This window comes from Coregonus clupeaformis, chromosome 36, assembly GCF_020615455.1.
Source record: "Coregonus clupeaformis isolate EN_2021a chromosome 36, ASM2061545v1, whole genome shotgun sequence".
NCBI classification, from domain to species: domain Eukaryota; kingdom Metazoa; phylum Chordata; class Actinopteri; order Salmoniformes; family Salmonidae; genus Coregonus; species Coregonus clupeaformis.
The window spans coordinates 1,685,630-1,700,666 of record NC_059227.1 but is presented as its reverse complement, the minus strand read 5'-3'; the positions used below and the strand labels follow the sequence as shown (position 1 = coordinate 1,700,666).

The following is a 15,037-nucleotide window of genomic DNA, read 5'->3' as shown; positions in this document are numbered from 1 at the left end:
CACACACACACACACACACACACACACACACACACACACACACACACACACACACACACACACACACACACACACACACACACACTAGTGCAATGAAATAGCTTTCTCATTGAGTGGTGACACGGGCACATGCATACTTAAACAAGTGCTACCACCGTGAATGGCTACTTTGAGAGAGGGACGAAATATGAAGGAGAGAGAAAAGCCAAACATGTTTCCTCAACCCAAGCTGAGGTACTCATGGGGGCTAAACAAACACATAACGAGACACACACACACACACACACCTTTCAGCGATATTCTTACGAGGACACTGGAGATGAGGGTCACATATGGCTGCAATTTCGGCAGCGAGGACACACACACACACACACAGAGCCATTCCTCAAGATATTCCATGGCTGAACCACTACTCAAAAAACATTACAATACCTCCACTGTGTTTAGGAATAGATTAGCCATGTCCATATGATAGCTGTGGCACAAACACATCATCAACCAAAGCCATGTATTTTCTCGCTCTTCAGACACAGAGCAACAGCAACAGCATATGGATAGTGGATAATGGATTTGTCCCTGTCACACACCCAGTAATGAATGGGAGATTGGCTGGCTGTGAGCAGCTCAGACAACAGACACTGTCCTCAGGGGGCCTAATGTTACACATATTTTGGTTTGGAGAGGAACAAGGCATTAGAGCTGTACCTATCAGAGGAATGGCTGACTGACAAACACACACACACACACACACACACACACACACAAGTGCACACAGGCACACACACACACAACGGAAACTAAAAGAGCTGTCAGAACGTTAGTTTATCAACTAGCAGCTTTGGTAAACGAATACTGGACACACACATGCACATTGAACCCAGAAGTGGCAAAACCTCTAGGAAGACAATAATAAAGCACTACAGGGTTCCAGACATCTGAGACCAGAGCACTTTAAGAAATCTCAGTCTCCCCATGCGTTACGCTGTACCCCTCCACGCTCTGGGCACTCTAATAATGTTGCTGCCGTGATAAAAGCTTTAATGAGTTCAATAATTACTCCTCATACTTCATAAACCTACTTCACTCAGATTGCCCAACTTTATACTACACAGACAGAGGGAGGGAGGGAGGGAGGGAGGGAGGGAGGGAGGGAGGGAGGGAGGGAGGGAGGGAGGGAGGGAGGGAGGGAGGGAGGGAAGGAGGGAAAAGAGGGAGACAGTCGTTTTCTCCAGAGTGTCTAGATAGAAGAGAGGTGACGTTCTCTGGCTGACAGTAACAGGTGAGCTGACCTTCATGTGTTTGACTACAGAGACTACAGTGAATTAGTATGAGACTGGGCTCTCATCTGTGGCATCAAAAATAAACAACCTTTCCGATCAGTTTGTCTCAATAGGAGCTCAAATCGATCTCAAACATCTCAAATCTACCTCTTCAAATTTCCTGAGCAGCTCCTGCAAGCTGAAGTTCAAGCCAATCATCTTTGGCTCCAGGATGAGTCTCCTCCCCTCCCCCTCACCTCTACATCATCTCTGAGGTCACAGAGGGCAAAAGGCACAGAAGGGTCACAGGGGATAGGGTAGTCCTCCAGTGGTTACGGTCAAATCCAGCTTTCAAAACACGGTCAAGGTCAGTACTTGAAACACAGTCAAATCCAATCCAAATATGGTCGAATCCAGTTCTCAAAATACAAATACAATTAAATCCAGCGCTCAAAACATCAATTCGGGCTATCCAACCAGGCGACATACACACTTGACACACCCTTTGTCGCCGTTGTGTGTGAGTCAGTGTGTGTGTTCGCCCTGCTCGGCTACATGGTAGAAGCATCCTCCTCGATGGAGCACAGGCTAAGAAGGGAGCCGGGGCTAGCCTGCTGTCATGTCTCAAGCCTGGGGTTAGATGTCCTGAGAGCTGGGCTGAGGCTGGGGGTCCTGGAGGTAGGAGGTGAGAGGCTGTCTGAGGTGGTCTGTAGGCTGGGGATGAAGTCCTTGAGCTGGGGTAGAATTCCAGGGGTCAGTGTGGAGGTCTGGAGACTGGAGGGAACTATCCAAGTGCTGTCAAGAGAGGTTTGTAGACTGACGTGGAAAGACTGAGGGGCTGGGGGTTGAAGAAGTGTTCAAGCTTTTCCTCATATTCCTTCCCTTCTTTTCTCCCTTCCTCCACTGCTTCTCCGGTCACTAAGTAAGCGGTTTACACTCCAACCCGGGGTAGGGCCAAGCATTTGTTCTCAATTACCCAGATAAAAAAACACTATCCATGCCCACATACACACTCACACACACACTCTCTCAGGGGAAAGGAGGCAACACAAAGAGGCACATGGTCTGCCGACCTCTCATTCCTCGCTTGCTAAGGTAATGCTAACACACTGCAGAGGAAACACAAACACACATCACACATACTCTCACACTGTGTGAGAGAGACAGAGGCATGCAGTCTTAGCCCTACTACCAGCCCCCTGCCCCAGCCTGGACTCCCTCTCACACCCTTCTATTCACAGCCAAGGCAGGGCCAGTTAGTGAAAGAATGTCTCCTTCTCCTCTGGAGCCCCAGGCCACGTGTCCAGGGAGAGAAGCCCCTGATCAGAATCACGATCCTGGAGAGAGAGTCTGGCAAGCTGGCCTCTATGTCATGGAGCTCTGCAGAGAAGTTTCTGTCCAGTGCAGATCTCCTTGAAGGGTGGAAATGGGAGCAGTTTTTCTTCCTCTTCTCTCTTCCTCTTTCACACTGCTTTGAGGAACCTTTGAGTTGAGTACCAACTATTTTCCTTCCTCAGCGTTTTCTTTACCTCCGAGCTGGTATCCCTCTCTTCCGCTCCGGCTCTCTTTCTCTCCTTCACTCCGACCAGTGGCTTGGCTCTTTCCAGCAGCTGTTTATTATTTGAACCCCTTTCTAAACCTCCTCCTCTTCCCTCTCCCTGTTTTCAGGTCGCTAAAACTAACTCAGCACCCACCCACTTCCTGAGGCCTCTACTGGCACAGAAAGAGAGGGGGGGACAGAGGTAGCAGAGGTAACAAGTGGACAAAAAGTTAGGAAGAGAAATGCCCAAACCAAGGGAGAGAGGGGGAAGAGGAAGTGGAAAATAGACAGCGTTGTGAAAAGAGAGAAAGAAGGGAGAGAAAGAAAAAAGGGGGGAGAGAGCCATGAAACGCAGAACAGAGTCAGGGATGGTGAAAACGTGGCTCTCACGTGAATGGAGAGAAGGAAAAGGAAAAGAATAAAAGAGAAAATAAGTGGCTGGGGGTTAATTGGCCCTTTAGGAGGTTTGGGGGTTTTAGCTTTGAAACTACAACCGTACGGATACGTTCAGTCTATTTGCCTCTGTGTGTGTAGGCCTACATAAAGAGGTAGAGTCAACAGCAGGACAGACATATTGTGTGCATCCCATATCAACACACGGATGGCTACCAATGGGAGAAAAAACAACAATGATACAATGCAGAATATTCATAAGAAGACTTTGAAGTGTGCTTTACCTAATCAAAATATTGATATATGTATTTTTCCCCTGTACCGGCACTTCTGATGAGACACTATGTATGCAGAAATGAATATGTGCTGTGTGTGATTTTGAGAAGCAAGTCCAAGTTGATTAACCGGGAAATGAGCAAGTCCAACATGCGAGCGAGACAAATTCAACAACTGTGTGAAAATCCACTGAAAGAAACCTTAAGGGGGAGAATGTGTTGGGCGATTAGGACTTTCCCTGGGGTTTGATGCACACCATGTCTGTAAGTGACAAGAAAATCAAAACACTCACACACAGAGGAATAAACCACACACACACACACACGCACACACACATACACACAGGCAAACAAGGACACACACACACGGTCACACAGAGGAATATGAGGTAAAAGTTAGGCTACATTACTACAGCTAAGAGGATTAGGACCGTTAAAGAGGTAAGATGTAGAGCTATAACCCTCAGACTGAGATAGGTGGAGGGAGGGAAAAAGAGAAATTAAGAAAGAAAGAGAGAGAAAAACTGAAATAGTTGACAGAGAAGCAAAAACACAGGGAAAGAACGAGAGAAATACATAGAAAAGAGAAGGAAAGACAGAAAAAAAGAAAGAGTGAGAAGAAAGAGACAAAAAGAGAGAGGAGGGGGAGAAAGAGAGACAAAGAGTGAGAGAGAAAAGAGAGAAAATGAAAGGGAGAGGGAGGCCATACTGTGTGGTTTAAAAGACTGATGCACATCTGCCTGTAATTCCCTGGCTGGTTCAGAGAGGAAAGGAGGGCTGAGGAACTTCAATGGGAATCTGGGGTCTGATCCGCACCCACTAAAACCCTGGGAACTACAGCCCACGGAGGAGAGGAGAGAGAGCGAGAGAGAGGAAGTGAGAGAGCGGATAGACGTAGAAAGATGTAGAGAGCTTAGGGAGAGGACACTTAAAGGGCTTATCTAAACACTTGTTCTCACTGAGGGGAGGTAAAGGACATGGGAGCATACAAAAGACATAAAGGCATACACACGTGTTCGCGTGCACACACACGCATACACACCTGGCCTCTGTAAAGTAGCTTTTGCCCTCTGATGGGATCGACCCTAAATCAATATCAATGATGTGCAATGACCTAGGTGGTATCTATCAACAGCAGAGAGGGAGAGAGAGAAAGAGAGAAATACACTGCTGACATATCCTGTATGTGTGAGAGAGAGCACGGGAAAGAGGGAGAAGAACGCTGAAGGGAGGAAAGAGTGAGAGAATGTGAATGAGGAGAGAACTGGAGGGAGCTGAGTTTATTGTCTCACCCTGTGAGTGTAAGTAGACAGGAGCCAGAATAGAGCTATGAGCTAAAACAGCCCAGTATCAGTTACAGCAGGGACAACAAACACTAGCTATCCTGTGTGGACTGTAAAATATTGCTTTAACAGAAACCACACAAATGCCTTTCAGTGATTGATGTGGACACTAAATATGTCCATGTTACGTGTGTTGCTTCCTTACAGATCTACGTTGAAAAATGGCCAGAAGCTTTCAAAATGTATGTAGCTTCACTTAACAAGGTATTTAGAGGACACACAACAGGACATACAGCCCTAACAGGACATAAAAACCTCCTCCCAGAAGTAAGATAAACTAAAGTTCAGAAAAAGAACAATGTTTCTAATGTGTGGGTTGAGTGTATAGGAATGTATAGTGTTCTGTCTTCAGAGTGGGAGAGCATCCATTACTGTATGTGACAACAAACAGTATTATCCACATTGTTCTATAACATAGTTTGGTTATTCTGTACGCAGAGAATAACCTGACAAAGTTTACTGTGTAAAGACACTAATGTGATATTCTTAAGGCATCAATAAGTCAAACTTCGGTCACCTACCTCTCTAATGTGTACCATTTCTGTTTTGCATATCATTCTTTCTCACTTTCAACCTTTTTGCTCTTTGACAGACTCTTTCTTCCTGACCTAGATAACTTTGTCTCTCTCTCTTTCTCTCGTCATTCTCTGATGCAGACACACACACGCACACACAAACACACACACACACACACACACAAACACACACACATACACCTCAAGGCCAAACTGTAGTGTATTCAGTGGAGAAGGCAGTTAAGGAACTCTTTCACTACCATAATATCATAGGCCAGCTATCAGAGAGAGGAATCATGCATTCCACACTCCATCCCACCCAGCCTCTCCCCAGGCCACCTCAACAAGGTCACTTCCTGTGCCCGGGGTTATCGCCAAAGCAACACTTCCTGTTAGAGGGACAGCGCCTTGTTCAGGAGATGAGAGATCTGTGCGTGTGTGTCCTCAACTACACCACTCTTAGAAATGTCTCTCCAGTGGTCCAATAAGAGGTGTTAGAGAGCACAGACCCACCTGAGCGTTAGAGGAAGTTACACTGTTACACTTTGCACAGCAATCAATACAGGAAAGGGCACCAGCATAGTAAGGTCTCAGAGGGCACCACTCTCAACTAGCTCACACACAATCACCTCTGTCTTCCTTCACAGAGCTACAATTGAATAAGAATGGATAGAAAGTAGATGGATGGATGGATGGATGGATGGATGGATGGATGGATGGTGAACCCTGAACAGACCATAGAGATAGATGGACAGATGGAACTGCATTGTCAGTGTTGCAGTAGCATTTAAGCACATTGAAAATAAATACATTGATTGCATCATGGATACATTTCTCAAATCAGGCAGGCACATGCAGGATATTTATACACTTAATTACAATATTGTGTGAATTACAATTACCGGTATGTTTGAGTCAAACACTAGAGTTGTGATGAAGGTATTCCTTCACGGTTCTGCAATCCAATACCCAGAGCAACAAGGTTTCAGCATTGAATGACTTAATTTAACAAAACACATTCCACTGTCACGACTTCCTCCGAAGCTGCCATCTCTCCTTGTTCGGGCAGGCTTCGGCGTTCGTCGTCACCGGCCTTCTAGCCACTGCCGCTCCTCATCTCATCATTCCATTTGTTTTGTCTTGTTTATTACACACACCTGGTTCATATTCCCTCATCAGTACCTGTATAAGTGTTCCCTCTGCCCCCTTGTCTTTGTGTGTGATTGTTTATTGTGGAGGATAGAGAAGCTCGGTGGAGCTCTGTGTATTTTGATATCGCCGGGATATTTCCCTGTGTGCCTTGTATATTCCAGTGCACCTGTTTTGCGCACTGGAGTGTTTTGACGCATTACTGCGTAACTCTGTGTTTCAGAATAAATCCTGTTATTCTGTGATTTACCCTCCTGCGCCTGACTCCTTTGTAATAACCTCATCACATCCACATTCAATATCTCAAACAAGCTGACTTGCACAGCCAGACAAAACAATGTTTTGGGACCCTGACAATTAATCAAACAATGGTGTGTAATGTAATCATATGGATAAAATAAAATAAATGTCCAACTAGGCTAACTCCAAAAGTACCTAAAACCCAATCCAGCTTTGAATGTATCTATCCCCCTTCCTCTACGACCAGACGACATCACTGTATCGACAGCAGACAACCTACAAGGCCACGGCAACAAGCCACTATAAAGGACAAAAGGGCCGAAGGTCATGGAGCCAATCACTAACAATGTGGTAAGGGTCAATCAACCAACCCAAGAATGAACCATGAATCTCAAGTCTCGGTGTGGCTGGACAGCCTAAAGCTCCCCACGGCGAGATGCGTCTGAAAACATCCAGGGTGTTTTCAATAGGGACATTTAAATTGATTTGGACCAGTGGTTCCATGGCTGTGCTGCTGACTAATTGATTGACTGATTTAATCAATCAGCTATTGATTATGGTGGAGCGTTGTTGTGGCTTGGTTCTTTAGTAGACACTTCAGATCTGGCCGGCGAGCCGATTCAATGTGACCAGAGTAAAAAAATAATGTATTTTGTTTTCGGGGGAAATAGACCGCAATATACATTGAAATGACTAAAACCAAATTGTGGTACTGAGTAAGGTTCATGATGCCGTTGACCTTAACAATGGCCCCCCAAAACTAACTGTGCAAGAGTTTTTCTTGTAGGCAGAGCGCATTGGAGTAGGATTCTATTGCATTGACAGGCACGACTCAGGCCCATACTCTACACAGACCTGTGCACCATAACCAATCAGAGCTGGAGTAGACCTATATGCAAATAGCCGTTGCCATATATGGATCTGTGCCATTCACTTTGAACTGGACTGTGTTTACAGCATGAGCGGTCGTGAGTAGATGCGCTTGTTTTGAGATCAAAGCGAGAGCAGCATGTAGCCACCTGTGCACATTTGTTCATATTCTTTGGTAGTTAGTGAGTTATTAGCCCAGTTATAGCTAATTTCTAGTCAACAATTGGGGAGTGGTTACTTCCTACAAGAGCACAAAATGTCTGCATTTCTAGCCATCTTTGAAAAGCGAGTCAGGTAAAGAGCTTTTTTTTTTTTGTCTTAAAGGGGCAGTGTTGTATTTTGAGACGGTCTTGAATAAGCTAAGTAGCCAATAGGCAGAGGGTAGCATACTTGTCTGATTCTCTGGGATAATAATGACTAACATTTTGTAAAGTGGTTTCTTGCATCAAACATCAACATTTTCAGTCACCTCCTTGTCTGAAGTGGATAAACAGGTTAATGTCAAGCCCTGCATGTATTTTTCAAAAGTCTCAGAATGTAGGCCTACATTGAACACCACACATTTACTGCTACTGTAGGCTGAATAATAGAACAGCTATTTCCATGTTATAATGTTATGGGATGCATTGTTCTCCATTTGATGGTAGGCCACTGTTAAAACTGTAATTTAAAGCGGGTACAGCCTCAGTGTTCACAGTAAACACGGGCCGGAAGTTGCACAGAATTTTCACAATGTTCAAGTTTGCGCTCAGCAGACCTGAAATTTGCTCAGTGCCAGAAACATTTTTAGGGAACATTGACCATAAGTACTCCCATTCTAACCTATCAAAGGCTTTTTCAGCATCTAATGATAAGATAGGAAAGGAATCATTTGAATCTGGAGCAAAATGAATCACATGCACTAGTCATAGATTGTCTTAGATGCAAGGCAACCCTTAACAAATCCTGTTTGATCCCTATTTATTAGTTTAGCCAAATACTTATTCAGACGCTAAACCTTAGAAAATATCTTTAAATATTAATTAATAAGAGACAAAGGATAATAACTAGAACATAACACAATATTTTTGTACTTTTTCAATAACAGTGAAATAAGAGATGTGTTTACAGATTTCCTGAATGAACCCTTTTGAATTGAAGTATTAATCATATTCAACAGCAGAGGGCCCACTTCTTTCAATAAAGGAAATATATATCCATAGGGATTCCATCTGGGCCTGGTGATTTTTTGATGTTAATTTATTTTAGAGCTTCCCATCATTTATTGATAGTTATAGGAGCAACCAGATCACCAGCCTCAGGCTCTGACAGTTTTAAAGTCAAGATTGTCAAGAAAGGCCTTACAATTATCTGTATCGAGCTGTAACTCAGACTTAAAAAGTTTATAAAAATTAGTTAATCGGGGTGGTGACAATGTCTCCTTGAGGAGATTGAATCAATGATATTGAGGCCAACCGTTCATTAGAGGGGAGTTCAACAGCTAGAAGATATGATGGATGGCTACAGTTGAAATTATGTTTTTTTCCTAGACCTCTGAGTTATGAATTCGACTTGATATCTGAGTAAGGAATTCAGCTCACTTCTTAAAAGATGCAGCTGGAGAGCCCTTGATTCACGAAAGGAGGCCTGCTGGGATAATTCATGAGACGCATATAGCCTTTCTAAATCCGATATTCTATTCATTTTTCAATTTATTCAGATTTGATGCAAATGATGATGTGATTTTTATAGAATTTCACAGTTTTCTTACCACAAAATGTCCATACCATTGAAGCCCAATGTGGCATTTTTGCTACTTTTCCAGAAAATTGATCTACAAACTTGAAATTAAAAAACATGTTTTGATAATCAGAGGCCTATTACAAGTATTTCTGAAGGGTAATAAAAAAAATCTTAATTTGGATCTATGCTTAGGTCTCACAGGGTTAAGGGAGGCGGGAAAGACGGAGGGAAAGATGGCAGAATTAAAAACCATGAGCGCATAGACACAGAAACAGACATGCTCACACACTGTTGGAACACACACACACATACACTTGGCCCACACACAGAGTTGAGACACACACACACACATAAAGACACGCAAATAAGAAGGCACACACCCCTCAGGTGCCAAACAGCAGGTGAATAGCTGCTGTCATCTACAAATCTAAACAGCAGACGCCCCTGGCCTGAGGTTAGAAACTGAAGAAATTCACAGAGAGCGAGACAGAGAGAAAGAGAGAGAGAGAGAGAGAGAGAGAGAGAGAGAGAGAGAGAGAGAGAGAGAGAGAGAGAGAGAGAGAGAGAGAGAGAGAGAGAGAGAGAGAGAGAGAGAGAGAGAGAGAGAGAGAGAGAGAGAGAGAGAGAGAGAGAGAGAGAGAGAGAGAGAGAGAGAGAGAGAGAGAGAGTGAGCGTGAAAGAGAGCAAGAGAGAGAGAAAGAAAAAAGTACTGTATCTATTGGTTTTGGTGGACAATGAGGGTTAGCAACAGTGATGTGTTCCAGAGGAGTGGGGATCTAGTCCAGTGTTACAACATGGGTTTATTATTAGCAGAACTGTGGAAAACAGATGCGTAAATAACCACCAGGTAGTGTGGGAACGGGTGTGTCCAATAGCACACAAACAACATTCCATGGAAAGTTGTTGGAATCCCTGAAAAACACAATTTCCACTGAGAAATTATGAACTGCATGACAATGTCCCGAACAAAATCAGTTCAATAACCATCATCATCACCTTAAATTTCTCAAAACCTCCACATGTCAAATAACTATTCAACCTGTTTTTTCATAGCATTAAGGACAGCTCAGATTTAAAAGGCCAGCTAGCAGCCCTGAGCAGTGAGCGCTGGCTAGCGACATTCACTCTCTGGGACACCTGTTCTATTGAGTGCTCTCATTGTTAAATGGAAGGGAAGAGTTTTCAGAGCGTTCTTAGGTTCCCGCTGCTAAAACACTGGGAGTGGGAGAGATCCGTGTCTACGCTAAACAGGGATGTTATTATCTCGTCAACATCCCTAACTATCCCTTCCGCTGAGAGTTCCCTTAGAGCCCCTCCTAACCGAGACGGGATGAGGACCGAGGAGCAGGGATGAAGCCGGGATCAGGCCGGAATAGGCTTTCCATTGGGAAGCATTTGGGAATGTTTTAGCGTTTCAGATGAGTGGGAAAATATGGGTTGTTATGGGTGAAAGGTTGTGACCTGAACTAAACTAGCATCGACGCAGCCCAGCGGAAAGATAAGGCCCCAAAGCTTCCACGGTGATAGCAACAGAACCCATTAAGATTCCAGGATCCTAACGGAAAAACAGTTACATCTAAAGTCTGGTCGCCTGGTCACCAGACCAGTCTCTGCTTTAAACAACTCTGTTGACACCAGAGGTTCTGTTATGAAATATAGGAGGCTATCAAGGCTAGCGTCCTCTTTAAACAAAATAGATTATAGGTAGGGTGACAACATTGAAAATACCCAAATGCAGGACAACAAGGATGATTTTGCGGGACATTCGCAGCACAGTGTAGCCTATATGATAGTAAAAAATGTTTTGCCAGCCCCCGGAATATGCATTTAGATGTTCTTGCAATTGAATTACTGTTTCGTGAGCAAATTAGAGCAGATGGTGAACAAACGACATAGCTTTCCTCTATTTTATTTCAATCAAAGCTCATTCTGCCTAGTAGTACATTCGGGTGCTTTTGAGTTTTGGCCGAATTAGATTTTTTGTTGTTGGACTATTCAGCTAACCATACTAAAATCTCAAAACAAACTAGCTGGTGTTTTTGGTGTAACACTAACATTATACTATGCTATTGTATTTGTTTGTTATATGGAAAACTAATTAATCATTGTGATCTTCCAAGACATTGATTCAGCTTTGATCCAACTTTACTAAACGAGTGCCACTGTGGCGAAGTGACGCTCAGGTGTGCTCTGGCAGCACTAAACCGCTGCAGTCCGTTGCACTGAACTAGACTAATCTTTTTTCTCATGCAAAATTTGGTGATGCAGAAACGAGAGAGCACATGTGGCTGTTTTAAGAAAATCTGGAAATATGTAGCCAAAAAAACATTACTGGTTGGTCTCTGTGAATGTAAAACCCCATAATGACTAAGCAAAAACAGGTTTTTAGAAATTTGTGCAAATACAAATAAATAAATAATAAATGAAATACCGCATTTACATAAGTATTCAGACCCTTTACTCAGCACTTTGTTGAAGCACCCTTGGCAGCAATTACAGCCTCGGGTCTTCTTTGGTATGACGCTACAAGCTTGGCACACCTGTATTTGGGGAGTTTCTCCCATTCTTCTCTGCAGATCCTCTCAAGCTCTGTCAGGCTGGATGGGGAGCATCGCTGCACAGCTATTTTCAGGTCTCTCCAGAGATGTTTGATCGGGTTCAAGTCCGGGCTCTGAGTGGGCCACTCAAGGTCATTCAGAGACTTGTCCCGAAGCCACTCCTCCATTGTCTTGGCTGTGTGCTTAGGGTCGTTGTCCTGTTGGAAGGTGAACCTTCGCCCCAGTCTGAGGTCCTGAGTGCTCTGGAGCAGGATCAAGGATCATCAAGGATTTCTCTGTACTTTGCTCCGTTCATATTTCCCTCGATCCTGACTTGTCTCCCAGTCCCTGCCGCTGAAAAACATCCCAACAGCATGATGCTGGCAGCACCATGCTTCACCGTAGGGATGGTGCCAGGTTTCCTCCAGACGTGACGCTTGGCATTCAGGCCAAAGAGTTCAATCTTGTTTTCTTCAAACCAGAGAATCTTGTTTCTCATTGTCTGAGAGTGTTGAGCTGCCTTTTGGCAAACTCCAAGCAGGCTGTCATGTGCCTTTTACTGAGGAGTGGCTTCCGTCTGGCCACTCTACCATAAAGGCCTGATTGGTGGAGTGCTGCAGAGATGGTTGTCCTTCTGGAAGGTTCTCCCATCTCCACAGAGGAACTCTTGAGCGAGTGACCATCGGGTTCTTGGTCACCTCCCTGACCAAGGCCCTTCTCCCCCGATTGCTCAGTTTGGACGGGCGGCCAGCTCTAGTGAGCGTCTTGGTGGTTCCAAACTTCTTCCATTTAAGAATGATGGAGGCCACTGTGTTCTTGGGGACCTTCAATGCTGCAGAAATGTTTTGGTACCCTTCCCCAGATCTGTGCCTCGACACAATCCTGTCTTGGAGCTCTACGGACAATTCCTTCAACATCATGGCTTGATTTTTGATCTGACATGCACTGTCAATTGTAGGACCTTATATAGACGACAGGTGTGTGCCTTTCCAAATCATGTCCAATCAATTGAATTTACCACAGGTGGATTCCAATAAAGTTGTAGAAACATCTCAAGGATGAACAATGGAAACAGGATAAAACTGATCTCAATTTCGAGTCTCATAGCAAAGGGTCCGAATAGTTATGTAAATAAGGTATTTGTTTTTTATTGTTAATACATTTCCAAAAACCTGTTTTCACTTATTCATTATGGGGTGTAGCTTGATGAGGGGAAAACAATATTTAATCAATTTCTAAATAAGGCTCTAACGTAACAAAATGTGGAAAAAGTCAAGGGGTTTGAATACTTTCCGAATGCACTGTATGTAAGAATGCTGTTCATTTACTATAGCTCAGCCTTCAACACCATAATACCCTCCAAGCTCATCATTAAGCTCGGGGCCCTGGGTCTTAACCCCGTCCTTTGCAACTGAGTCCTGGACTTCCTGACGGGCTGCCCCCAGGTGGTGAAGGTAGGAAACAACACCTCCACTTCGCTGATCCTCAACACAGGAGCCCCACAAGGGTGCGTGCTCAGCCCCCTCCTGTACTCCCTGTTCACCCATGACTGCGTGGCCACGCACGCCTCCAACTCACACATCAAGTTTGCAGACGACACAACAGTAGCAGGCCTGATTACCAACAATGACGAGACAGCCTAGAGGGAGGAGGTGAGGGCCCCGGCTGAGTGGTGCCAGGAAAATAACCTCTCCCTCAACGTCCACAAAACGAAGGAGCTGATCGTGGACTTCAGGAAACATCAGAGGGAGCACGCCCCTATCCACATCGACGGGACCGTAGTGGACAAGGTGAAAAGCTTCAAGTTCCTCGGCGTACATATCAATGACAATCGGACATGGTCCACCCACACAGACAGTGTGGTGAAGAAGGTGCAAAAGCGCCTCTTCAACCTCAGGAGGCTGAAGAAATGTGTCTTGGCCCCTAAGACCCTCACAAACTTTTACAGATGCACAATTGAGAGAATCCTGTTGGGCTGTATCACCGCCTGGTATGGCAAGTGCACCGCCCAAAACCGCAGGGCTCTCCAGAGGGTGGTGCGGTCTGCCCAACGCATCACCGGGGGCACACTGCCTGCCCCCCAGGACACCTACAGCACCCGATGTCACAGGAAGGTCAAAAAGATCACCAAGGACATCAATCTCCCGAGCCATGGCCTGTTCACTCCGCTATCATCCAAAAGGTGAGATCAGTACAGGTGCGTCAAAGCTGGGACCGAGAGACTGAAAAACAGCTTCTATCTCAAGGCCATCAGACTGTTAATCAACCCAGCATCTTAGAGGCTGCTGCCCTATAGACATGGAATCACTGGTCACTTTAATAATGTTGACATACTGCTTTACTCATTTCATATGTATATACTGTATTCTATTCTACTGTATTTTAGTCAATGCCACTCCGACATTGCTCGTCCTAGTATTTATATATTTCTTAATTACATTCTTTGACTTTTAGATTTGTGTGTATTGTTGTGAATTGTTAGATACTCCTGCACTGTTGGAGCTAGGAACACAAGCATTTCGCTACACCCACAATAACATCTGGTATATATGTGTATGTGACCAATAAAATTTGATTTTGACATAATTGTTTGGTTGCGGGATGCTGGACAACGGGCCAAAATGCAGGACTGTCCCGCACAATCCGGGACATGTTGTCACCCTAGTTTTAGGTAATTCATGTTTACCTACTATTGTATGACTCATGACAAGAGATATTTTGTAATGATGCTGTTCAGCTCCTGTGTTGTATTGTAATTCTAGTGATTCTGTGAGATATAAACAGTAGCAGCACCAGAGTTTTTCTTATGGTTGTGTGTCAATGACAAGCATATGCATGCACATATATGCACAGACACACATGTACAGGCACTCAGACACACTCAAACACACAACGCTATACCAACAGTAAAAGCTAATTTAGAGCGCTTCCTTCGTTTAATCAGAAACAGGGCATTGTGGGCAACCCAAACAGATGAGTGCAGGCCTTGAAGTCTGATTAGAGAGTCGACAAGGAGCCAAGTGAGAGGAGAGTAGAGACTTAACATATATTAGCCAGCAAGGCTCTTGATCCGGGAGGGGATTCTCTGCTGTTACCAAGCATATGACTGATTTTGGAATAAGCTAGATAGCTAACTAGCTACTAAATTAGCAACTGCAGAGCATTTAGCACATTTTAGACAGTTAACTTAATAG

At 44.4% G+C, this 15,037-nt stretch overlaps 1 protein-coding gene across 2 annotated transcripts in view; it reads right to left on the bottom strand.

Moving 5' to 3' along the window:
- The window catches only part of LOC121552410 (utrophin-like), a 204,582-nt gene that overhangs the window by 139,612 nt on the left and 49,933 nt on the right, over positions 1-15,037 (bottom strand). The window contains exon 1 of one of the 2 annotated variants that reach the window (XM_041865329.2): positions 1,428-2,925. The exons of the other annotated variant lie outside the window; for it this stretch is intronic. Coding sequence (XP_041721263.1) covers positions 1,428-1,478 — 51 coding nt within the window. The 5' untranslated portion in view covers positions 1,479-2,925. Of the gene's footprint in view, positions 1-1,427; positions 2,926-15,037 lie in introns of those variants that run through there. 2 annotated transcript variants of the gene reach the window in all.